Source organism: Takifugu rubripes, chromosome 1 (assembly GCF_901000725.2).
Source record: "Takifugu rubripes chromosome 1, fTakRub1.2, whole genome shotgun sequence".
Classification (NCBI taxonomy): Eukaryota; Metazoa; Chordata; class Actinopteri; order Tetraodontiformes; family Tetraodontidae; genus Takifugu; species Takifugu rubripes.
Genome location: NC_042285.1, coordinates 23191608 through 23216539, shown reverse-complemented (window position 1 = coordinate 23216539; position 24932 = coordinate 23191608). Strand labels below are relative to the sequence as shown.

At 47.5% G+C, this 24932-nt stretch overlaps 6 protein-coding genes across 7 annotated transcripts; 2 read left to right on the top strand and 4 right to left on the bottom strand.

Annotated features, from left to right (window-relative positions):
* Positions 1-3395: 3395 nt before the first annotated feature.
* On the bottom strand, positions 3396-9934 carry gtf2e1 (general transcription factor IIE, polypeptide 1, alpha). Its single transcript, XM_003962050.3, has 6 exons — positions 9776-9934; positions 9127-9422; positions 8869-9026; positions 7937-8132; positions 7509-7747; positions 3396-6438 (listed from the first exon to the last, which is right to left on the bottom strand). Exons 2-6 carry the CDS (start codon positions 9414-9416, stop codon positions 6008-6010), a joined length of 1314 nt encoding a protein of 437 aa, XP_003962099.1. The 5' UTR covers positions 9417-9422; positions 9776-9934; the 3' UTR covers positions 3396-6007.
* Positions 9935-10073: 139 nt separating this feature from the next.
* Positions 10074-12675, top strand: rabl3 (RAB, member of RAS oncogene family-like 3). The gene is made up of 8 exons (XM_029839771.1): positions 10074-10154; positions 10565-10656; positions 10788-10917; positions 11011-11125; positions 11213-11363; positions 11622-11693; positions 11900-11938; positions 12065-12675. Exons 1-8 carry the CDS (start codon positions 10109-10111, stop codon positions 12119-12121), a joined length of 702 nt encoding a protein of 233 aa, XP_029695631.1. The 5' UTR covers positions 10074-10108; the 3' UTR covers positions 12122-12675.
* LOC101070721 (mast cell protease 1A-like) lies at positions 12346-13467 on the bottom strand. Of its 2 annotated transcripts, XM_029839754.1 has the most exons (5): positions 13409-13467; positions 13168-13315; positions 12954-13089; positions 12602-12862; positions 12346-12533 (listed from the first exon to the last, which is right to left on the bottom strand). In XM_029839754.1, exons 1-5 carry the CDS (start codon positions 13458-13460, stop codon positions 12378-12380), a joined length of 753 nt encoding a protein of 250 aa, XP_029695614.1. In that variant the 5' UTR covers positions 13461-13467; the 3' UTR covers positions 12346-12377. The 2 variants fall into 2 exon arrangements, with proteins under 2 accessions (XP_029695614.1, XP_029695611.1); XM_029839751.1 differs by having other exon boundaries at positions 13168-13415.
* Positions 13468-14029: 562 nt separating this feature from the next.
* LOC101065115 (rab-like protein 3) lies at positions 14030-18646 on the top strand. The gene is made up of 8 exons (XM_029848475.1): positions 14030-14035; positions 14551-14896; positions 17152-17213; positions 17294-17423; positions 17517-17631; positions 17719-17869; positions 18128-18199; positions 18406-18646. The coding sequence occupies exons 1-8, from the start codon at positions 14030-14032 to the stop codon at positions 18478-18480; spliced, it is 957 nt and encodes a 318-aa protein (XP_029704335.1). The 3' UTR covers positions 18481-18646.
* Positions 18575-19821, bottom strand: LOC101065337 (mast cell protease 1A-like). Its single transcript, XM_029839758.1, has 5 exons — positions 19739-19821; positions 19498-19645; positions 19287-19419; positions 18935-19195; positions 18575-18870 (listed from the first exon to the last, which is right to left on the bottom strand). Exons 1-5 carry the CDS (start codon positions 19788-19790, stop codon positions 18715-18717), a joined length of 750 nt encoding a protein of 249 aa, XP_029695618.1. The 5' UTR covers positions 19791-19821; the 3' UTR covers positions 18575-18714.
* Positions 19822-20922: 1101 nt separating this feature from the next.
* LOC101079875 (UDP-glucuronosyltransferase) lies at positions 20923-23568 on the bottom strand. The gene is made up of 5 exons (XM_003962051.3): positions 22652-23568; positions 22354-22485; positions 21933-22020; positions 21624-21843; positions 20923-21350 (listed from the first exon to the last, which is right to left on the bottom strand). Exons 1-5 carry the CDS (start codon positions 23510-23512, stop codon positions 21074-21076), a joined length of 1578 nt encoding a protein of 525 aa, XP_003962100.1. The 5' UTR covers positions 23513-23568; the 3' UTR covers positions 20923-21073.
* Between the last annotated feature and the right edge of the window lie 1364 nt (positions 23569-24932).

Below are 24932 nucleotides of genomic sequence, written 5' to 3'. Positions count from 1 at the left end.
CTTGGTGGGCATGGAAACAAGTCCTGCTGTTGGACGACAGTCGGCATAATGAGAGAAACAGGAGGTGACGTCAACACAAGACTCATGGGGCCTTTCCCAGAGGCCCTGCAGAGAGGAGGAGGTGTGATGGATCAAAAAGTAAACAAATGGAGAGGCAGACCTGCATCATTTCCTTTTTAGCCTGCGCAATGTTTGGGGTTTTTGGTTCTTTAAAGCATTCGGATGATCTCATCCATTAATAAACTGTCTTGTTTGGATTAAACCACCCCCTCAGTCCTGCAAATGCACCAAAAGCTGCCCCATGAGTGGTACCCTTTAAATGGGGATCATGATCCAGGAATGCATCATGTAAGCCGCTTTGTGTGTTTGCGCTCATTATCATCACCCCGCCGTCACCCCTCCCTCATCGCAGAGCCCCCCTCACACTTGTGCTTATTTCTGTCCAGGTTCACAAATGAGACAACAAACAGAGGCCCGCAGCAGGGCGGGGGGGGCACCGGTCTGGCCATGAGGAAAAGCCGCAGAGCAATCAGCTCCTCGTGTTTGTCAGCAAAGATGATTCTCCCAAAATTAACAAGTCGGGACCAGCTTGCTCTGACTCCTGGGTGAAGCAATTTCCTCAACCCCAGTGCTCCACATCATGGAAGGATGCGGATGCAGCGCATCCAGTGAGGGACGTTTATCACTGAAGCAATCCTTTCTGGATGGGCCTGCCTACTCTTGTGTGTAAGGCTGTAATTCTGTGGTCCTGTGGCACAGTCTGGAACAGGCTGACTGCAACTGAATTAGCATAAAACTGCTACTGCAGTTAGTGAAACTAACACAGTTTAAACAGCTCATATGGGGGGTCCTAATCAAGGTGTCTTCCTGTTAAGATTTCTCTCTTTTTTAAGTTTTTTCCTGCCTGATGCCTGTTCAGAGGTCAGGCTCTGGTGCCTGTAGAGTGTTGGTGGCTATAACAGATGCTATACAAATAAAGGTGGATTGTATTGGAGTTCAATAAAAATGATGACAACTAACTCAAGCATCTGCCAACTCACATGTGCTAATAACTTAAATGCACTGCGACATGAAGCCTATGGGTGAATGAAGTTAATAGGAGCTAATGAAGGCTAGCTAGCTTGTAGAAATGGGTTGTTTTGTAATTGCTTAAGATTCTAAACTGGACAAACATCTGGCAATTTTCATTCCTAAGCCATCTGCTCTTTTTGTAAGCTCACTGTTTTGATACCCTGAGTTAAATCATTTGTGAGGTTGGAGGAAACAGCAACAAATGCGCTGAACTTCCTGTTAATGGGATGTTATGGTCATTATCTCTGTTTGTCCTCTTCCACGATGAGAGAGAGGGGAAGAGAGGAGAGAGTGAATTTCCGTTCACTACGCTAGCTGTTATTATTCCTGCTTGAGCTGCCATTCCGCCTCGAAACAAAACACTCGATCAGTTTGACTGTCAGGAAGCAGATACGGTGCAGCAGCAACCCAAACAGGAAGTAGGTAGAACTAAAGGTGCTTGAATGAGATTTTCTCAGTAAATAAATTAAAACGATTACTGGCCGACATCAGAATAGAGAACATGGGTCCGGAGGGAAATTATTTGGTTTTGTTCTCAGCATTGATCTATATCAATAGAACAGAAGCGGAAATCATTCACAAGCCAATCAGGCGTGAGCGTGATTGACTGACAGGTTCGGCTCCCCTCATGGACGAATGAATGATCAAAGGTCCCTGAAGGTCACGCCTTCATGTCTCTCTGTCAATACCACAATAACCTCATCCCCCAAGCGTGACTTTGCTTTGAGCATAGGCCCGATGACCCGCAGGTACCCTACTTTAAAAATAAAACCAGTATTTACACAGAGGGTTGGGTTGGTAAAAGCTGGGATGGATGCTCAGCAATCCCTCTGCATGTTCATGTCTATGTACGTTTCTAAACTGTCATCTTTATCAACCGTCTCCTAGGCAACAAATGGCCCTATATCCTCTGCAAGATCATTCCAGCATCTTGTACCAGCATATGGAATGAGCAGAAAAGAGTGTGGCTTAGAAAAGTTACACTCTCCACATTCCAAGAGCATCATCTGATCTCTTAACACCATATGTACCTTAAAGGAAATGATAGGAGGCCACACTAAGCAATCACAGATTTGTCTTGGGGGAGGAAACGTGGCGTGCGGCTAAACGCCATGCTAAGTCTACATGTCATTTATATGCATTGGAAGCACGCATCGGGGGGGTTATCGTTGAATGTAAAGACCTCGGGTCAGAGCGGAGCTATCTCCTCAGACGCTTTACTGGCTCTGGCTCCTGCAGATGAGTGTGGAGTCTCTCATGAATAAATAAGGTGAACGATGGCTGTTCTTTGCAAAATGGATGTGACATGCTCCCGCAAAAGGTTAACAGCTTCTAAATAAGGACAGATGTTTGTCGTGGTTGCGGCGAGAGCTTATCGTAGCCAAAAGTAATAAGGTCGTAACTGCACATGTGTTTGTTTTCAGGTATCTGACCACACCTCCACAGAGGCATCGATCCGTTAAGTCTTCACCTGCGCTTGGGTTTCAACGTCGGCCGTGGGAGAAGGGTCGCGGGGCAGATGATGGACCAACGGCGTCACTCATTAAGTTGTTAATCTCTGTGTTATCGGAGGAGTGACGGAGACACCTTCGGGCGATCAATCCTTGTGTAATCTTCTCAGAGCTCAGGAAGCATCAGTCATTACGATCCGCCGTTGATGAGTTTCCGCCAGCGTCTCCGCCACACCGACCACATCGCTCACGTGTCCTGATCGATAGATATCAGCCCAGGCGGGAAAGACGTGGCGTCCGAGTTTGAAAGGATACATAGCGCAACAATCCTGACCTGTCAGCTGGTCAGAACTGCTTTTTCAAGGTCTTTGAGCGCGTGGCGGAGCGCCTCCTGAGTCCTCGCTCACCACTCAGCCCTGCCTTGGGCAGATCAATGGCACAGTGGGAGGGTGGGTTTTTAATTGAGCTTTTCTGATGGGCGGGGGGGGTGGTTTAATGAGGCCAGGTCGTGTTTTCATCCTGACCTTTCGGGCTGGGCTCTACAGGTGTCCATCCTCTGACTTAAAAGGAAGGTATGGGCTCGGAGGTCTACCCCAGAGGTGTCAGACCTCACCAAGCTCCTCTGCAGCGTGTGACATTTTCACCTCCACGGAATACACCCAGCCCATTCCTTCTGTGTGGAGCCGTTACACGCCGAGCCCCGTGTTCCCATCACCACCTGGCGTCCTGCGGCAAGGTGTTCCGTGATGGAGGTGTCAGCGGAGAATGTCACGCGATTTGGCCGAGGCGGTTCGACCTGATCTTTTCCATTGGCAACAAAGGCGCAGACAAGCAATTATCTGGCCCAGAACAGAAATTTGGGTTGTCATGCAATATGGTGCATTCACAAAAGTGCCTTTTATTCAAAAGAAATGTGCCAAAGCACAACAGCGGGATTAGAGTGAAATTGCTTCAAATGGTCGTGGTACCAAAATGCAATTTGGAAAAGAAACAAAATGTTGATATTGCCTCACAGTAAACGCTGGTTTTAACAAAGGACTTGTTAAGTTTCTCTCCTTAAGACTATAATTATTAATTCAACATTTGAAGTACATCGCAAGGCTTTCATTTTAAGGATTGTTTGTTGAAATATTCTCTTCTGGGATCAGTTTGGAATTAAACCAGAGAGAACCTATTGGTTAGAAAAAGGTACTTTTTTTTATTAAATTCCGGTACATCTTGTCACTTCATGTTGCCACATGAAGTTAATTCACAAGGTTCTTTGCATTTCCTTGCAGTCATTTCCCCCAAACTTTGAAGTGTAGCAACATTCAGTTTCTCCTGTAGGACAGATCACGCTAAATCTGGCCCCAGAGTCGTTACTCCTCATATGCTACAACATTAACGTTCATCCGGAGTCCTGTTATTACATGAGAGAGACACATTTAGCTGCTTTACGCATCAATGGGAGCACCGATCACCATTCTGATAAATCAAGCTACACCCCTGGGCAAGTCGCCAGCTCACGGGCATCTCGGAAGTGCTCTGAAGGTGTTCTGGCACCTCCTCCCTACTACTGCAACACCTTTGTCCAGAACCAAGGCTTGAACAGAGACCCTCCGCTGAGTCATCAAAATTACTAATAACAAATATGCATCAAATTTGGTTAAGATTCAAGCTGTTGGAGAAGTGAAAGCATTTTTTTATGCATTTGTTTATGGTATAAAGGTAGATTTAAGGACAGTAAACATATTTTTGATGGTTTAATGTGATGACCGAAACCCACTTTGCCATTTCAATTTTTCTGGAACGAGATGCCCCCTGCTGGCCGACTGGAGCTTTGTAAACTCAATAATCGGCCTAAAATGTATGAAAGCAGTTTTCTAAACTAACTATAAAGGATGTAAATGCAGCATTATAACAAAATAGAATTACAGCAATGTGGTTACAACTAATCACAATGAAAAATCCTTTAAACAAAACAAAAACGGGAGAAATGTGACAGCAGAGAGCTCTGTGACAGGTCTAACATTTCATTTGTGATTAGACACGGCCCAGCTTTCTCCAAATGTCAGGCTTATATCAGTCTTTAATATCAGTCTTGCGATTTTAGGGGGGAAAATTGCCTCCATCCTGCGTGAGTGACCCAATACTTAGGGGTTGCAAAGGAGTCATCTATTTTAATATGCATAAAAAAAAATAAAAAAAATTAACACACCCTGTAGTGCAGGAGCACATTTGGAGGGAATGTATGGGAGTGTGTAATCTAAACAATTTGAATGCATGTTTCATTTGGCTGTGACATAACAAGACAGGAAAGGTCTCACATGAAAGGTAAGTGAAGTGTGGAAATGGCACGACATTCTTATCCCTTGAGGCTGATTTATCCGAGCCCACTTGTATTAAATTTCCTACCACACATACATGAAAGAATCCATATTTATAATAACTCCCGGGCTTTCCTGTATCTGATTACAGTCCAAACAAGCTCAAATGAGATTAAATGTAATTTTACCCACAGAGTGTTTATACTGGCTGTTTCATTAAACGGGAACCTTTCAGCAGCACATTTCAACACTTTTTTCAGCTTTGACCAACTAATGATCATTCAGGCTGACAGGAATTTGTCCTTCAAGGGAACAGATCTAATCCACGGAGACGTGACGAATATTCAGGTTTGCTTGTAATTGGTTTCGGATTACAATTCAGTATAATTTGGACTACCTACAACATCGACGTGGGAAATAAAGTGCCACTCAACACACAACACACCTCTATCCGTCCATAATGTTTGGGTATATTTTACCATCACAATGTTTTTAGATTACCGGTAAATGGTTTCAGGTACTGACCCAATACCAGACTTCACACAGCTGTACTGACACCGGATGAGCTTTTCCATTGAGATGCAGCTTGGTTATTGTTAAAGCACTGAAGAATTTATTCCGACAGAAGGTTAAAGCTTTAAAATCCTTCTCATTTGGCACTTTGACCATCTAGAAGTCTCTGGCTGGACTGTGCCGGCGGCTGCGGGAATTTGCTCAGTTGCACAGCAGAGGACGCGACCTTGGGCTGGTGCTGAGCGCTGCAATAACCAACATCGAAGCAGTAATTTGAATTTTCAACCTTGTTACTGAAGCAACTCCAGTGTCACGATGCAAATGATGTTGTCATGGCTAAATAAAAGCAGTTAATGTTGATGTAACAAAACAGACATGATGCTTTAAATGTACGTAGACAGCTGTATTGAGTAAACCTGGGGTGGGGGGGGGGGGGGGCACTGTGAGAGATGGAAAATATCAGTAAAAATACAAGACAGCTGGTTGGAACTCAGACGTGAAATGAAAACTAAAAAGAAAACATTAAGTTGGCGGTTTGAGCGGACCGCCAATAGAACACCATGGCTGTGGCCCAAGACACTGTCAGCACCAGCTGATCAATACCATCCTTCTGTTTGATGAGCTTGACTAAAAATAAAGTTTCCAGCTTTGATGATGTGTCTGAGATCAGTAGTACATGTCCTGGTAGAGGTTTTGTCCCATTTCTATGTAAGCCTCTTTCTCCTGTGCGGACATCTGGGCCACCAGCTCCGGCCTCTGGCTGACCTCTCTGTACAAGAACGACCGCCCCCCCACCATCACCGTCGGCTCCGCGACCTCCTCAAAGTCGTCCTCGTCGTCCTCGTCTTCGTCCTGCCGTTTCTGAGCAGGTGGAGGGTTTGCGGGCAACTCGTCGTCCGATTCGCTCGTGTCGCTGTCCGAGTCGCTGCCGTTGGCCGTTGCCGTGGCGAGCCCCCTGGCAGCGGTGCCGGCTGCCACGGCCCCGCTGGCTACGCTCCTCTTCTCGTGGATTAGCAAGGCACGCATCACTTCCTCATTTTCATTAGACTGACCTGCGCCAGCGACGACTCCATCCTGGGCTCCTGCTAAGTCACCATCTGAGGAAACAACAGTAACTCCCTTCTATCAAGACTGGATAATCCCTCATCAACATGCACGTTATAGCATCCAGTGTGAAGGGAGAAGGTTGAATCATTGGTGTCCTCAAACACTAATCATTGATTTTGGGGCTGGACCGATGAACAAAAGGACAACGCCATTGCCGTTGACATTTGGAAATGATTAATCATTACAAATTAAATATCTGATTATTAGTAATATAATCAAGCACATTTGGTTCAGTAGAAGTCAAACCAAGCAGAAAATGTTTGTAAAGCCGGGGGGAAAAAAACACCGTCAGTCTGAAAGCCAGAGCGCCTTATTGACAGGGCAGTGGCCCAAAACTAATCCAGTGTTTATATGTAACTATAAATTGATGTTAAATTGTGAGCAGTCAAAAATGTGGGGCAAAATAAACCAGGACAGGACAGGAAACTGCAGGGAAATATAGTGATAAGTGCACTTTTGTGCTCAGCATTGTTGGTCCTGTCCACGCCATCATCTGCACAAAGCCAGTGTACTCAAAGCACCCGACCATCGACAGCTGCACACTCAGCATTTAAGTGTGGGAGGGAATTTAATGAAGACTTTAACATCTTCTGACTGGGCCTCCTGATTACTCAACAAAATAAACTTGAAATGTAAAATCAAACACATTGATGTGGCCCTGCTTTGATTTGAGGGACTCTAGACAAGAAGACCAGTGCTTATTACCAATTAGCTTGATGGACTGCTTAGAGGCATCTTATATTAACACTTAATATCTTACGGCTGTCTTAGCAATGCTTATCTAAGAGATTCAAGTCAGTTAACCCCGTGAACTTTGCTGCAAACACACTTTGTCCATGGGAGGAAGCTCAACTCTCCCTCTTACGTAACGGGTGCGCATGCAAAACAAGAAAAACTCTAAATAACCGGCCCTGTCCACTCACCTGGGGTGTCTTCCTAGACAGAAAAGCAGTATATGTGGGGACAATATGTTCCGTGTGATGCATACTCAATGTCAACAGAAGATCAAAGCTGATTTTTCCAGACAGCTATTTCATAAACGGGTGGAACTCTCACTTACGTGTCTTTAGGGCGTCCACGTCGCTATAAGCCCCTTGCACGGTGCTCTGCGTCATCCAGACGGGCCTCTCCTTAGGTGCGCTGCTCTCTGTGGGACGCTTCTGATGTTCGTTCTGCTCGTCCATGCTGATAACAACATTCTGGGTGTACAGGTCCGCATAGGCTGAAGACTTGTTGGCCCAGGCCTCCCGGTGCGGGCCGCCGGCAGAGTTCACTCCAGAAGCTGCAGATCGTTCACGGCTATAACAAAATTCAATATTTGTTAAGCTTTTGGGCTGCAAGATGAACTCAGACAGGGAAAAAAAAGAAATCAGGCTAAAACCCATAATTTAATATTATTAGATAATATTGATGGGACTGTATTTACTCAAATCCTAATAAAGAAAGAGGGCAAAAACAACAATTCTCGAGACATTCTCAGGAACTGACCTCTGTTTGAGGGCTGGTATCTCAGCTGGCTCAGGCTCCAGCAAATCATGGGATAAGTTCACGTCTTCAGTCTCCCTTAGCAGCACATAGATGGGCTCAATCTGTTCGTTGAAGCGTGCCACCAGCGTCCTGGCGTCAGGACAGACGGAGGCATCCTCTTCTACCTCCGTCTGGCAGAAGGTGCAACGGAATGTTCCTGAATGTATGTATGAGGGGACTGATTAAAATGAAAGCCTATCTCAAATAAAACACCTCATTTACTGCCAAAAGCTGGAGGCTGAGGAATGTTGGTGATTCAGAATAGGGCTCTGGAGGCATCATTATTATCATTGTTGTTAGCCTCATGACCTGCAGAAAATTACATTTGCAGCAAATCGCAACAGTAATATATCTATTTGAACCAGATATACAGTTTTCCTGCTTCAGGTTGACTTTCAGTGTATACATTTTATTGAATTTTATTCAAGAAATGATAATATACTAATAATATACTTGTCAACTCTTACTGCATCATATAAGGGAATGCACGCATATTGACAGTGTTTGCCCCATCTGGCCTTTTCTTTCTTAGGTATTTTATTTACTCTAATTTGGATTCATCTGATAAGGTTAAATTTATTTCCATCTCTAATTTTTATATAAGTTTAAAGAATTTCATTTGAGATTGAAGTTCTAATAGTTGTGTAGTTATTTTCATCCATTACAGAAAATGTATATAGGAATTCACAATACTGGAAAATAACATTTCCAATATGTGACAGAAATGTAACAAGTTTCTGGCCTAAAAGCCTAAATGTAACAAATAAACACAAATATATAAAAACACATACATACATTTTAAAGTGCTCCCCCTTTTTAAAGTGATTTTAAAATATCTCTTGCGGCCAAAGACGATTCACAGTAAAGCTCTGAATCTGTGTGCTGACCCATACCCGTCATTGGGTCAAAGAGCTGGTTAGCTTCTAGGTCAGTGAAGGTAGAGGAGCAGCAAGGGCACCGGAAGGAGGCCCGGTTGGTGGAGTCTCGCTCGTCCGTCTCAATCCGTCGTCTCATGTGATCCAACTTATACTTGACCACGTTCACCAATAACCTAAAAGTATCAGACTCACATTTTATGATCAAAATGGAGGTTAAGGATGGGAAAAAGTTGCTTTAATACTGGGCCATTGTGTGTAAAAGAGGAGTAGCACCTGTAGTTGATGAAGTAGTAGTTGTGCCGGGTTGTTTTGCCATCCGGAGCCGTCTCCACCCTCATGCGGCATTTGACAAACTTGTCTGCCTTCAGTGTGTTGAGCACGGAGCGAAGCTGTTTGCGGTCAAACTTGAGCAGCTCCAGCATGTCTTCCTCACGCACACATGGGTTCCGGATCAGCACATCCAGGGCCAAAGCATGGTCCATTCCATAGAAGCCCCTTACGACCTGCTTAGCTAAACGCTTCAGTGCTGCAGGGACCTCAGTTAGCAGCTCTGGTTCTATCATCTTGTTCTGTACAAAGAGATGATACAGTTTTATACATGATCTACATGCAATTTTCCCCAATCTGCCCCCAATTGACATATTTTGCGCAACTGACAATGCCTATAATAACGTTACAATAACATCCTGAGCTAACACATACAAAATAGAAATAAGTAGCAGCTAAGGAAGATATTTGATAGCTCAAACAACAGTTACGGCAGTAAATCTAATCAGCTTTAAAACTCACAAATAAATAAGAAATACAGTTTCTTTGAAAGTTCAGCTATAGTTTGACGTTATCCTCTGAGGCTAACGAGCAATGCTAAGTGTACATATTTTCACAGGAAGCTGCTAGATTAGCGTCTTGACTCCAGACTTACCTGAGAAGGCTATTTTTCAGTGTTGAACCTCCAATCAACTTTTGCAGCCGATATGCAACGGAATAAACAACCACTTTTGCATCTCTACGCCTTCAAATGGTCAGACACGATAGCATGCTGTGGGCGCTATTGAAACCACAACCTCGGAAACAAAACCAAAGGAAAAAACGAATCCCTCCTTCCAGCCAATTGAAACGAGGTAATTATGATTGACGGATTTTGTGACGAATCACTTTCTCGTTCCTCGACGCTATTATAACCAATCGTATCAGACGATTCATAGTTAGGGCGGAGCTTATACAGTTTTCTTCCGGTTTGTCGCTGTCATCAAAAATGGCTTCCCTTGACAGGGTAAAAGTGCTGGTTTTAGGAGATTCTGGTGGGTTTATTAGTAATTTATTAATCGTGGCTGTTATTTTAAGATGTTTTCTAATTGTTAAGGAAAACTGCTCGCTATGGGAAACGTATCCTTGATTGTACCCCTTGCGATTGGCGTAAAGATGGTGTCTTTACTGTTTTATGAACCCAAATACCTGACGCAATATTATTTTTCTTACATCTGCTGGAAACGGTGGTTTGTTTTCTGAACGGCAAATGATTCTTCATGTACTAAACTAAATGCAAATGGTTGCAAAACTTTAGAGTAATCATTGAAAATGGAGAACTGAATATCAAAGAGTGGAATCTATTACCTGGACACAAACTTTAAGTTTACAGCATTAGGATTGAAAGTGACTTGAAGATAAATAGTATTTTTCACTATGTTTTTGTCCATCCCATATTATCCAGGGGTAGGGAAGTCCTCCTTGGTCCATCTTCTATGCCAGAACCAGGTTTTAGGAAATCCGTCCTGGACTGTTGGCTGTTCAGTGGATGTTCGGGTAAGAACATTAAACCCTCGTCAGTCACCATATGACACTAAAACAAATACAGTAATTGTGTTTATTGTGTTCACGATGCTGCTGAAACCTGAGTCTTTAACCTGAGTTAAATAACATTACATCCTGCACAGGTTCAGGACTATAAGGAGGGAACACCCGAGGAAAAAGCATACTACATCGAACTCTGGGATGTTGGAGGATCCATCGGCAGCGCCAGCAGTGTCAAAAGCACCAGAGCAGTTTTCTACAATTCAGTAAATGGTAAATATATACATGTGACTATTAAAGGAAATCTGACTTCTAATTTGAATCAAATGGTTTTAGTAAGTTGTTGTTTTCTTCTTGTATTTTCAGGAATTATATTAGTGCATGATTTAACAAATAAAAAATCCTCACAGAATCTTTATCGCTGGTCATTAGAAGCATTAAACAAAGATTCTTCTCCAACTGGAGTGATTGTCTCAAACGGGTGAGCGTACATGTACGATATGTCGGTATAGTTTTGTGTTGTTCTGTTGATTCTGGAGAATTAGCTTCCTTTCTTCTCTCCCATCAGGGAATATGACCGAGAGCAGTTTGCTGAGAACCCTGTTCCTTTACTCCTGATTGGCACAAAGTTTGACCAGATTCCAGAGACCAAACGCAGTGAAGTTCTCACTCGGACGGCCTTCCTCTCTGAAGACTTTAATGCTGAGGAGATCAATCTGGTGGGTCAAATTTAGGCCTTTGAATTACTTTGGGTATAGATGGGCTAATGTAACTCTGGCGACACCTAGTGGTGATTTAACTCGACCTAATGGATTTTAAAGCAAAATCATTTGCAGATAAACTCATTTGAAACATTCTATAGTGACATTCTCAGTTCAAAGCATAATAATTAGGACGTAGGACATGTGAGAATGAAACCAAAACTGTCTGAGTGGATGTGGCTGAAGGGGTTTTCTGTTTGTTTTCTGCTCCTCCAGGACTGCACCAACCCACGATACCTTGCTGCAGGCACCTCAAATGCGGTGAAGCTGAGCAGGTTTTTCGACAAGGTGAGAAAGTCGGCGCTCTTCACCGTGATGCAAAATTTCCCCGAGATGCATCAGATCCGTCTGCTGTGTTAATGACAACCTTTAATGCTCATATTAAACGTTGCACCAGCAGAAGCTCAAGTACCCTCTCAACCAATGTTCTTGTCATTTGAGAAGCTCTGCATTTGCTGGGTGATGCATTTAAAGTCGCCCTCTTTCCCCGACAGGTCATAGAGAAGAGATATTTCACGAGAGATCCAAGTCAGGTGAGTCAGGTTTGCATTAATGAGCCTGAAATGGGAAAACGATCATTTTAGCTCAACAGTTTGTTTCAGTTTGATGTTGAGCTGCCCCCCCGCTGACACGCCGCGTTTGCTCCACTTGATCTGCAGATGACGGGTTTCACAGACAGGAAACGGTTCAACTTCAAAAGCTTGCACTATGACTGAGAGCGGCGGTCTGGGGGCGGTTGACCATGGTGCACCAAGAGGAAACGTCTCATTCACTCACGTACTTTCTCCACCTGATTGTAACCCAAACCTCTTTCTTTCTTTCTTTTTTTTTTTCTTTCTTTCTTTTTTTTTAAACATTCCCTCCGCAGACGTGAGTGTAAAGAAAAATAGACTCGTAGTTTTCAGTGTGTGCATTTTTAATTTTGGCTCAAACTTCAGAAGCAAGACGTTTTCGGCCACTCTTGGTCGTCCTCTAGAACCTCTGCATCACACTCTGAATCCACGGGACAAAGAAGGAGACTTTCATGAAGACGTGGGGATACCTGGCATGGCTGCACTTGTCCCTGTAGGTGAACGCCATTAACCCCCGAAGCTTGTTGTTGCAGAGCAGCGGTCCGCCGGAGTCTCCCTGCAGGGGGACAAAAGACGTTCAGACGCGGCCCCCCCGTGTCGGCTGCTCCCACCGTTGCTCCTTACCTGGCAAACTCCCCCTTTCTTTCTGTCAAATTTGGTGCAAATCATTTGTGTTCCATTAAAATACTGCTGCCAAATATTTTTGCACTCGAAGTCGAACTGCGTCTGCTCGGTGGCCTCCTTCAGCACCTTGGAGGCGGGCAGGTCCTCTCCAGTCCGCCCCCACCCAACCACGGTGCAGCGAAGGTGCGCTCGAATCCTCCCGCCTTTCTTCAGGAGTTCGATGGGTCTCACGTACTTGTTCAGCACCGCCACACGTTTGAGCTGAGAACAGTGTAACTGTCGGTGAACACACCACAACACCACCGACACTGGGGGGGGGTCTGGCAGGATGAACACACACGTCTGTGTTTACCTTCAGCAGCATGACATCATAATCGTACTCTCCGGTGTATTGGGGGTGAGGGATGAACTCGGCCACCTCCATCCTCTGCTGGCTGGCCTCCTGCCTGCTGATGTTGTGAGCTCCGAGGACCACTGTCATCCCGGCGCTGCGGAGCGAGAGCAGAGGGCAGCTGAAGGTCGAGCAGCTCAACGTTGGAGGCTACGTTTCTGCGAGATGAGCTCACTGTTTGCAGTGTGCAGAGGTGAGGACAAAGTCCTGGCGAATGAGTATCCCTCCACAGGTGTGGTCTTTCCCAACCTGCAGTGAAGCCATGTAGGGTCTGGAATGAGGCTTCGCCTCTTTCCCACCCACGATGCCGCTGTCAGACGCCCCTTCGGGAGAAGCAAAACCAAAAGGAAGCAAGACTCCAGAATAAAAACTCATCATCAGTCAACATCTGTCTGATGTTTAGAGGGACTTCTTACCGGTGAAGGAGAGCAGCTGAAGAGAAATGATGGCCCAGAATGTGACGTTCATGGTCTCTGAAGGCTGGTAAAGCTGAGAGTGAGACCCCCCCACCCTCCACTGGCTTTTATTCTCTCCCACCTCCAGCGGAAACAGCACAGAAACCACCACGCCGAGACGCAAAGTGAGGTGATTCTGTCACGTTAATGTTGGTTGTATCGGGTTAAAAAGGCTTTTGATCCTTTGATTTTAAACTGAACAACTATTGAGGGGGTTTTCTGTTGAAGCAGCCGTAAGAGAAGGGCACACAAACGCACCACGGGCACAGCTCGTGTGCACGGCTCCATCATTTTAAACCGAGTAGAGACGTGCTGCCCCTCTTTTCCTGTCTGTTTTATTTAAAAGAAATAAAAGACTGAAAAATGTGTTTAAATTCAAATGCGCGCTGGCACAGAAAGGTGTGAGATTCACATTTCCTGTGCAGCAACTTCAGTTTTGTTGGTAACCGACAGAGCTGCGAGGTTTCTAGCAGCGCAGCAACAATAAACCCCCAGAGGTACCAGCAAGTGCTAGCATGCTACATAGCCTTAGCATAGCCTCACCAACAACTAAGAGTGACTTATTTAAAATGAACAATAAACATGAGAGTGGAAACAAACCCAGACCATCAACCCAGACCTCATCAGGAAGGAGGGCTGCCAGCAATCATCCATTTCTTCTTCTCTCTGCAGGCTGAAGTTCATATAATTGACTTTTGATGCTTCTTTTCTCCCTCATTTCCCAGCATTATTTCTCCCTTTCATCTTGTGCGAGGAGCAACTGTGTGAGCCAACTCTTGCAGCTCTGTTTAGACCAGGTCAAGACCCCAAGACGTGGGGGGGGCTCTGTCAGACTGTGTAAACTCTTTTTATTAGTTCATAGCAAACCTGGCAGGGATTAATGATCTTGTTGTACCAGGCTACTTAAAAGCTGCTGCTGCTAGCTGCGTGTAATCCCATCAGATTAAGACTAGTAAAGAGCTTTAACGTTTTATGAGATTTGCTGCATCGACCCTGCATATTTTCTCTTAATCACTGGTTGAGCGGTTACTGAGGCCCTCCTGATCATCTCTGGAGACTTCAATCATGTGACCCTGGACTCCACACTGGCTGCTCTCCACCAGGTTATTGACTGCCCCACAAGAAACAACAGGACGATCGACCTACTGTACACCAACGTCAAGGAGGCATACAGAGTCATCGCTCTCCCCCCATTGGGCAAGTCGGACCACAACCTGGTGTACGTGCAGCCCCAGTACACCCCACTGGTCCAAAGGCAGGCAGCCTCCACACGCTCCATCAGGAGATGGACTCCTGCAGCAGAGGAGGCTCTGAAGGACTGCTTCAACATCACGGACTGGGATGTACTGCTGGGGGAACATGAAGAGGACATAGATGGGATGACCGACCGTCTCACAGACTACCTCAACTTCTGTGTAGATGTGGTTGTCCCCACCAAGACTGTACAGTGTTATCCTAACAATAAGCCATGGGTAACACAGGAAGTCAAGGATGTCCTCAATAAGAAGAAAAAGGCCTTCAGAAATAAAGACAGGGAGGAGATGAAAGAAGCGCAGAGGGAGGTGAAACGCTGCCTGAAGGAGGCAAAGAACACCTACAGGAAGAAGGTGGAGAAGAAGCTGGCTGATAACAACATGCGGGACGTCTGGGAAGGTGTCAGGACCATCACTGGTCACAAAGCCAAGACCAGCACGGAAGGGGGAGGAGTGGAGAGGGCAAACGACCTGAACCAATTCTTCAACAGGTTCAGTCAGCCCACTCCACCCCAATCCTCTGCCCCCCACCTCACCAGCCCAGCTCCCCTCCACCCCTCCCCAGCAGCCAAGCCCCCCTCTACCCCCCCTCCCTCCAACCCGCCACCCACCACAACTTCCCCCAACCCCTCCTCCCCTCCTCCCTCCTCCACCTCCCCTCCCTCTGCTGACCTCCCTCCTCCCACCCTTCCACCCTCTACCACCCCCATCCCCCTGCTCTCACCATCCCCACATCCTCCCTGCTTCACGGCTGACCAGGTGAGGGGAGAACTGAGGAAGCTCCGGCCCCGAAAAGCAGCTGGACCGGATAGAGTCTGCCCCCGGCTCCTCAAGACCTGCGCTGCTGAACTCGGGGAGCCGCTACAACGGGTCTTCAACCTCAGCCTGGAGCTGGGGAAAGTGCCCACCTTGTGGAAGACGTCCTGCATCATTCCTGTCCCCAAGAAGAACAGACCGAGTGAGCTGAACGACTTCCGGCCGGTGGCACTCACCTCACACCTGATGAAGACTCTGGAGCGGCTCTTCCTCAACCTCCTCAGGCCCCAGGTGCAGCACGCTGAGGACTCCTTACAGTTCGCCTACCGGGACAAGGTCGGTGTAGAGGACGCCATCATCTACCTGCTGCACCGAGTCCACTCGCATCTGGACAAGGGGAGTGGCACAGCGAGAATCTTCTTTTTGGATTTCTCGAGTGCCTTCAACACGATCCAGCCCCTTGTCCTACAGGACAAGCTTCTACAGATGCGAGTGGACCCCTGCCTGGTTGCTTGGATCTCCAGCTACCTCACCGACAGGCCGCAGTTCGTCAGGATGAAGGACACCACGTCTGACACTGTGGTCAGCAGCATCGGGGCTCCACAGGGGACTGTGCTGTCCCCCATCCTCTTCACTCTGTACACCTCGGACTTCTGTTACAACTCTGAAATGTGTCACATTCAGAAGTTCGCTGATGACACAGCCATCGTTGGATGTATCAGAGACGACCAAGAGGAGGAGTACCGGTGCCTGGTGAGGGACTTTGTTGCCTGGTGCCACAACAACAGCTTGCAGCTCAACACCTCCAAAACTAAAGAACTGGTCATTGACTTTGGGAGGGATCGACCGAGACCTAGACCAGTTCAGATAGGAACGGAGGAGGTGGAGGGCGTGCAGACCTACAAATATCTTGGGCTGTGGCTGGACAACAGGCTGGACTGGACAAGCAACTCGAGGCAGCTGTACAAAAAGACCCAGAGCAGGATGTACTTCCTGAGGAGCCTCAGATCCTTCAACATCTGCAGGAAACTCCTCTGGATGTTCTACCAGTCCGTGGTCGCCAGCGTCCTGTCCTACGCTGTGGTGTGCTGGGGGGGGGAGTGTGACAAAAGCAAACCTCTCCAGGCTGGAGAAGCTGATCAGGCGGGCCAGCTCGGTGGTTGGGATGAAGCTGGAACCTCTGGCAACAGTGGCAGAGAGGAGAACTATTGACAAGCTGTGGAGCATCATGGACAATGACCGCCACCCTCTGCACACTGTCATTCACAGCCAGAGAAGCCTGATCAGCCAGAGGCTGCGCCTCCCCAAGTACAGGACAAACAGACTGGGGACTCATTCATCCCCCGAGCCATCAGACTGTTCAACTCCTCACAGGGGGGGAGGAGGGCCAACAGGAGAACTGGAACAACACTGCAATAACATAATACTGGGACATCCATTCATTCAGTTCATTCATTCATTCAGTTCATTTATTTACATTTCTATAGTTTTATATTATATTCTATTTTTAATTTATTCTATTGTATTTCTTATTTTATTCTATTTTTATTTTTATTATTTTTTAATTTTTTTAAACAGTGCTGTACGTTTCTTTGGGGAGATGCTAATTTCCCTAATGGACACCCCCTAAAGGGATCAATAAAGTACCCTGATTCTGATGATTCTGATACTTTCACCGCAGTATTTTCTGTTAAGTGGATGTTCGGGTAAGAACATTAAACCCTCGTCAGTCACCATATGACACTAAAACAAATACGGTAATTGTGTTTATTGTGTTCACGATGCTGCTGAAACCTGAGTCTTTAACCTGAGTTAAATAACATTAAATCCTGCACAGGTTCAGGACTATAAGGAGGGAACACCCGAGGAAAAAGCATACTACATCGAACTCTGGGATGTTGGAGGATCCATCGGCAGCGCCAGCAGTGTCAAAAGCACCAGAGCAGTTTTCTACAATTCAGTAAATGGTAAATATATACATATGACTATTAAAGGAAATTTGACTTCTAATTTGAATCAAATGGTTTTAGTAAGTTGTTGTTTTCTTCTTGTATTTTCAGGAATTATATTAGTGCATGATTTAACAAATAAAAAATCCTCACAGAATCTTTATCGCTGGTCATTAGAAGCATTAAACAAAGATTCTTCTCCAACTGGAGTGATTGTCTCAAACGGGTGAGCGTACATGTACGATATGTCGGTATAGTTTTGTGTTGTTCTGTTGATTCTGGAGAATTAGCTTCCTTTTTTCTCTCCCATCAGGGAATATGACCGAGAGCAGTTTGCTGAGAACCCTGTTCCTTTACTCCTGATTGGCACAAAGTTTGACCAGATTCCAGAGACCAAACGCAGTGAAGTTCTCACTCGGACGGCCTTCCTCTCTGAAGACTTTAATGCTGAGGAGATCAATCTGGTGGGTCAAATTTAGGCCTTTGAATTACATAGGGTATAGATGGGCTAATGTAACTCTGGCGACACCTAGTGGTGGTTTAACTCGACCTAATGGATTTTAAAGCAAAATCATTTGCAGATTAACTCATTTGAAACATTCTATAGTGACATTCTCAGTTCAAAGCATAATAATTAGGACGTAGGACATGTGAGAATGAAACCAAAACTGTCTGAGTGGATGTGGCTGAAGTGGTTTTCTGTTTGTTTTCTGCTCCTCCAGGACTGCACCAACCCACGAAACCTTGCTGCAGGCACCTCAAATGCGGTGAAGCTGAGCAGGTTTTTCGACAAGGTGAGAAAGTCGGCGCTCTTCACCGTGATGCAAAATTTCCCCGAGATGCATCAGATCCGTCCGCTGTGTTAATGACAACCTTTAATGCTCATATTAAACGTTGCACCAGCAGAAGCTCAAGTACCCTCTCAACCAATGTTCTTGTCATTTGAGAAGCTCTGCATTTGCTGGGTGATGCATTTAAAGTCGCCCTCTTTCCCCGACAGGTCATAGAGAAGAGATATTTCACGAGAGATCCAAGTCAGGTGAGTCAGGTTTGCATTAATGAGCTTGCACTATGACTGAGAGCGGCGGTCTGGGGGCGGTTGACCATGGTGCACCGAGAGGACACGTCTCATTCACTCGTACTTTCTCCACCTTAGTGTAACCCAAACCTCTTTCTGTCTTTTTTTTTAAACATTCCCTCCGCAGACGTGAGTGTAAAGAAAAATAGACTCGTAGTTTTCAGTGTATGCGTTTTTAATTTTGGCTCAAACTTCAGAAGCGAGACGTTTTCGGCCACTCTTGGTCGTCCTCTAGAATCTCTGCATCACGCTCTGAATCCACGGGACAAAGAAGGAGACTTTCATGAAGACGTGGGGAAACTCGTCGTGGCTGCACTTGTTGAGTACGGTGAACGCCATTAACCCCCGAAGCTTGTTGTTGCAGAGCAGCGGTCCGCCAGAGTCTCCCTGCAGACAAAAGACGTTCAGACGCGGCCCCCCCGTGTCGGCTGCTCCCACCGTTGCTCCTTACCTGGCAAACTCCCCCTTTCTTTCTGTCAAATTTGGTGCAAATCATTTGTGTTCCATTAAAATGCTGCTGCCAAATATCTTTGCACTTGAATCTGGACAGCGTCTCCTCGGTGGCCTCCTTCAGCACCTTGGAGGCGGGCAGGTCCTCTCCAGTCCGCCCCCACCCGGCCACGGCGCAGCGAAGGTGGTCTCGAATCCTCCCGCCTTTCTTCGGGAGTTCGATGGGTCTCACGTACTTGTTCAGCACCGCCGCACGTTTGAGCTGAGAACAGTGTAACTGTCGGTGAACACACCACAACACCACCGACACTGGGGGGGGGTCTGGCAGGATGAACACACATGTCTGTGTTTACCTTCAGCAGCATGACATCATAAACGAACTTTCTGTATTGGGGGTGAGGGATGAACTCGGCCACCTCCATCCTCTGCTGGCTGGCCTCCTGCCTGCCGATGTTGTGAGCTCCGAGGACCACTGTCATCCCGGCGCTGCGGAGCGAGAGCAGAGGGCAGCTGAAGGTCGAGCAGCTCAACGTTGGAGGCTACGTTTCTGCGAGATGAGCTCACCGTTTGCAGTGTGCAGAGGTGAGGACAAAGTCCTGGCGAATGAGTATCCCTCCACAGGTGTGGTCTTTCCCAACCTGCAGTGAAGCCATGTAGGGTCTGGAATGAGGCTTCGCCTCTTTCCCACCCACGATGCCGCTGTCAGACGCCCCTTCGGGAGAAGCAAAACCAAAACGAAGCAAGACTCCAGAATAAAAACTCATCATCAGTCAACATCTGTCTGATGTTTAGAGGGACTTCTTACCGGTGAAGGAGAGCAGCTGAAGAGAAACGATGGCCCAGAATGTGACGTTCATGGTCTCTGAAGGCTGGTAAAGCTGAGAGTGAGACCCCCCCACCCTCCACTGGCTTTTATTCTCTCCCACCCCCAGCGGAAACAGCACAGAAACCACCACGCCGAGACGCAAAGTGAGGTGATTCTGTCATGTTAATGTTGGTTGTATCGGGTTAAAAAGGCTTTTGATGGCCTTTGATTTTAAACTGAACAACTATTGAGGGGGTTTTCTGTTGAAGCAGCCGTAAGAGAAGGGCACACAAACGCACCACAGGCACAGCTCGTGTGCACGGCTCCATCATTTTAAACCGAGTAGAGACGTGCTGCCCCTCTTTTCCTGTCTGTTTTATTTAAAAGAAATAAGACTGAAAAATGTGTTTAAATTCAAATGCGCGCTGGCACAGAAAGGTGTGAGATTCACATTTCCTGTGTAGCAACTTCAGTTTTGTTGGTAACCGACAGAGCTGCGAGGTTTCTAGCAGCGCAGCAACAATAAACCCCCAGAGGTACCAGCAAGTGCTAGCATGCTACATAGCCTTAGCATAGCCTCACCAACAACTAAGAGTGACTTATTTAAAATGAACAATAAACATGAGAGTGGAAACAAACCCAGACCATCAACCCAGACCTCATCAGGAAGGAGGGCTGCCAGCAATCATCCATTTCTTCTTCTCTCTGCAGGCTGAAGTTCATTTAATTGACGTTTGATGCTTCTTTTCTCCCTCATTTCCCAGCATTATTTCTCCCTTTCATCTTGTGCGAGGAGCAACTGTGTGAGCCAACTCTTGCAGCTCTGTTTAGACCAGGTCAAGACCCCAAGACGTGGGGGGGGGCTCTGTCAGACTGTGTAAACTCTTTTTATTAGTTCATAGCAAACCTGGCAGGGATTAATGATCTTGTTGTACCAGGCTACTTAAAAGCTGCTGCTGCTAGCTGCGTGTAATCCCATCAGATTAAGACTAGTAAAGAGCTTTAACGTTGTGTTGTTTTATGAGATTTGCTGCATCGACCCTGCATATTTTCTCTTAATCACTGGTTGAGCGGTTACTTTCACCGCAGTATTTTCTGTTAAGATGGTAAAAACCAGGATGTTTAATACGCTAGACTGGTAAAAGGCCAGAGACTAATTCAGCCTTTCAAATCAGCCACCAACATTTTTTTTAAAAAAAAGGAAAAGTAAAAGTTTATTTCCTCAGACTGTTTCCAGTGTGAACAGGATGCAACAGTGGATACAGTACACAACCATCGTGGTGCCCCCCCCATCCTTCACTTTATTGCAGAATTGATTACCTAAAACAAAACTAACTACTCCTTTTTCTTCTTCCCCGTTCTTAAACACCTGCGGATGCAACACGAGCAGCACTTCAGCAGCGCCCACAGGACGGTCAGGAGGACAACGGCGAGGAAGCCGATGACGTCCAGACTGTGGTACTGGAACCAGTTCAAATCGTGCGCAGCCACGCGGAGGTGCTCTGCACCCTTGTGCCTCATGACGAACTCGGTCCAGAAAACAGACAGTTCTAATGGGGCCACGGGCCGGTCCTGGTTGATCTGGGACAGCTTGACGATCTTCTCCTTATAACTGTGGAGAGAAATGTAGCTTAAAATGCTAAGTACGAAAGAAGTCCACAGACAATGTTTGTGTTGTACGAAATAGTTTGTATGTATGTACCACTCCATATAAAATATGTGTTATTGGTGTATATAAGAGGTGAGCGCGCTCTTCGTGCACTGACCTCACGTAGAGAATGAACAACCCCCATCAAATGTGTCGTTTCAGCTAAGCTAATCACTCATGAAAGTTCAGCCTCTTCACATAATCCCATTAATCACGAAGGACTTCCGTCCATCTCACCTCTTGTCGTGGGTCATCTTTTTAAGCGCGGCGACCACCTTCTCGCTTGTCACGTCGTAGATTCCGAGCCTCTCGGCCACGCCGCGGTGCACCAGGTGGTTGACGTTGTCGCCCTGGTCCCCGAACAGCGGGAACATCAGCATGGGCACGCCGTTGCAGATGCCCTCGTAGATGCCGTGGGTGCCCCCGTGCGTGATGAAGACTTTGGCTTTGGGGTGGGCTGAGGAGCACAAGGAACGAGACACGTTTCCGTGACAACATTCGCGCGGGATGGCAGCGTTTTCCACACACCGGTCTGCAGGGACGTACCCAAGAGGTCATTCTGAGGCAGCCACTTCATGACTTTGACATTCTTGGGTGCGTTTTCAGGCACGGCTCCGTTGTACCTCCACAGAACCTGAAACCCAGAAGTCACAGCTTTCACATGAGTTGTGAGACCGGCCCGTCACCGCCGCTAACGTCCCGCTTTAACCCACTTAGAAACTCCTGTCGCGACGTTCAACATTTGTTCTGCATGTTTAAGCTAACATGAGACGAAGAAAGTGTTTACAGAGCAGGACATTCATGAGGCGACTGAGGTTAACCCTCGATCCAGGCTGGAATCTGCACGTCACCTGACCAGGTTATCAGTTTGCAAATGTTTGATGGGAACCTCTCCGAGAGCTAACGGAGCGCGCTGGCGCTAACGCAGGACGCGGCCGTGATGTGATGCGATGCCGTCGTTTGTTACCCTTTGAGGAACCTGTCCAAAGGCGGTGAAGAACTCCTTGGCCTTCTGCTCGGGCATGTTTTCCACCATGGAGCCCAAAGTAAAAACGATGAATCCGTCGTCTCCCGATCCGTTCACGAACTCTTCGAGGTCCTGCAGGGAGGTCGGAAAAACAGGACTTTAAAACAGCGTTTCCAACATTCCGGCGGACCTGGATCCATCCAGACGTCTACAAGCACTCTGTCAGAATGTTCCCCCCCTTCCCCCCCAGTCTCATTATCATGGTATTACCCTGTCACCCCTCCCCCGCACGACTCACCGCCGGCAGCGCAGCTTTCTTTGCACAGTTGATGCCTCCGATGAAAGCCGTGTTCGGCATGACGGGTCGGGGATACTCGAAGGTGAAGTCGTACCTCAGGAGCCAGAAAGCCCCCCGACTGAGAAGCTCCCTGTACGACTGGACGTCCGACATGTGCCTGGTGACCAGCCGGTCGAACTCGCGGTAGATGATTTTGCACATGTAGGACTGCACGAAGTACATCAGCATGTTCTTCACCCTCTGGGGGAAGTTCATCACGTCGCTGTTGCCCGAGAAGGCCATGGGCACGTAGGAGGGGGGGGCGGGGCACTGGTTCGCCTTCAAGTCCAGCTCGCACGGAAGCCCGCGGAGGAAATACACGGCGGGAACGTTGAACAGGTGAGACAGGATGGAGCCGCAGGGGAGGAACGGGTCGGTCAGCACCACCTCGAAGCCCTGCTCCTGCAGCCGGGTCATCAAGGGCTGGTTCCTCAGCAGGCTCTCGCAGCCGCTCACCTGCATGGTGGTGAAGGTCACCAGGCGCTCCACGTTGATGAATATGTCCGCCATCGTCGGGGGCTTGTCGAAGAGTCCGTCCTTCAGCTCATTGAAGTTCCCGTCCAGGTCCTCTTTGGAATACGGAACCTGGTAGATCTCCGTCCTGTAGTTCTCTGAGCTTTTGATCAGCAGGCTGGTTTCAGGCACCAGCACCAGCACGTCGTGGCCCCTCTGGACCAGCTCCTTCACCAGTATCTTCATGCTGAGCCAGTGGCTTCCATCCACAGGCAGGACCAGGACCTTTCCCGCCTCCACGGGCCGCGGCCCGAAGCAGCAGAACCAGGCCAGCAGCCCCAGTGTCGGAAACCACCCGCTGCCTCTCATAGTCTGTCCTGACGCTGGTCCTCCTCACAACTACTGGCTGCTGCTTCGTTGGTGGGTCTTTATTTGTGGGCGTGTGTGTGTGTGTGTGAGAGAGAGAGGGAGTGTGTGTGTGAGAGAGAGAGAGAGAGAGGGAGAGGGAGTGTGTGTGTGTGTGTGTGACAGAGAGGGAGAGGGAGTGTGTGTGCGTGTGTGTGTGTGTGTGGTGAGGTTCTCCAGGAAGTTGAGGCTGTGTTTGCAAAAGGGCTATTATGTAATCAGACAGAGAGCAGAGATTCCCTCTGGTCTTTGGTGGAAAAGGGTCCAATTTCAGATCAACACTCGCCGTGCGCTTTCAGCTTTTCCCGACGTGCGTTCCCATTTTTCCTGCCCGTGAAGTTGTTCCGTCCACGTTCACGTCACGTTCGTATGGTTTTTTTTTAAGTCCTGCAAGTCACGGTGGCTCTGCATGTTCAGGCTAATCATCGGTACAAAGTTCCCTCTGTTTACTTTAGCTGCTTTGCCTCCCCGTTTCTCCTCCCTCTGCGTGTGCGTGTGTGTGTGGAGGGGGGGGGGAGGTGAAAAGGCCCTTGCGTGCCTTTTCTAACCTCCAGGTTTTTTAAGGCCTCCCTTCACACGCACAGGTGTACCTACGCCCATTATGGTGGGGAGGATAGCGTGCAAAGGCAGCTGTAAGCAAACACCAGCGCCGCCCCAGTGGAGGGAGACGATAACATCAAACGGGAGCGATTAATGGAATGTTCTGCAAGCTCTGGCTCCAGCTGAAGGGCTGAAGAGCAACTGTTGCACACATTTGAAGACGGGGAAGTTTGAATGACAGTGCTTTGGTCTGTGTGTGTGTGTGTGTGTGTGTGTCTGTGTGTGTGTGTGTGTCTGTGTGTGTGTGCGTGTGTCTGTGTGTGTGTGTGTGTGTGTGTCTGTGTGTGTGTGTGTGTGTGTGTGTGTCTGTGTGTGTGTGTGTCTGTGTGTGTGAAAGGATTAACAGCTGAGAAAACTACAAATCTCTCTTGTCCAGCTGTTCCTGCTTCCCCCTGCTTCAGGGTCCCAGTTCGTGCAGCTCGTTCATTCTGTGAGTAAAGGGGGGAGGGGGAAGTTAGGGCTTGGCATACACATGACCCCCCCCCCCCCCCCCCCCCCCCCCCCCCCCCCCACACACACACACACACACACACACACACACATACACGTAGCATGATCTGCTCTGATTGCTCCACTAAGTTAAGCCTCATTTAAAAAGAAAACAACCTGAGAGGAAACCTGAGCACGGAGCGTTTACGCCCCCTCAAAGAGACGAGAAGTCTCTGGGACACACGCGCATGTGTTTTCTCTTATTCTGTTTATTTGTATCTACAGAGGAGGAACATTGGGGGGGTGGGGGGGGGGGCATGGGTGTTTGTTGTCTGTTTAAGCAATCAGGATAACT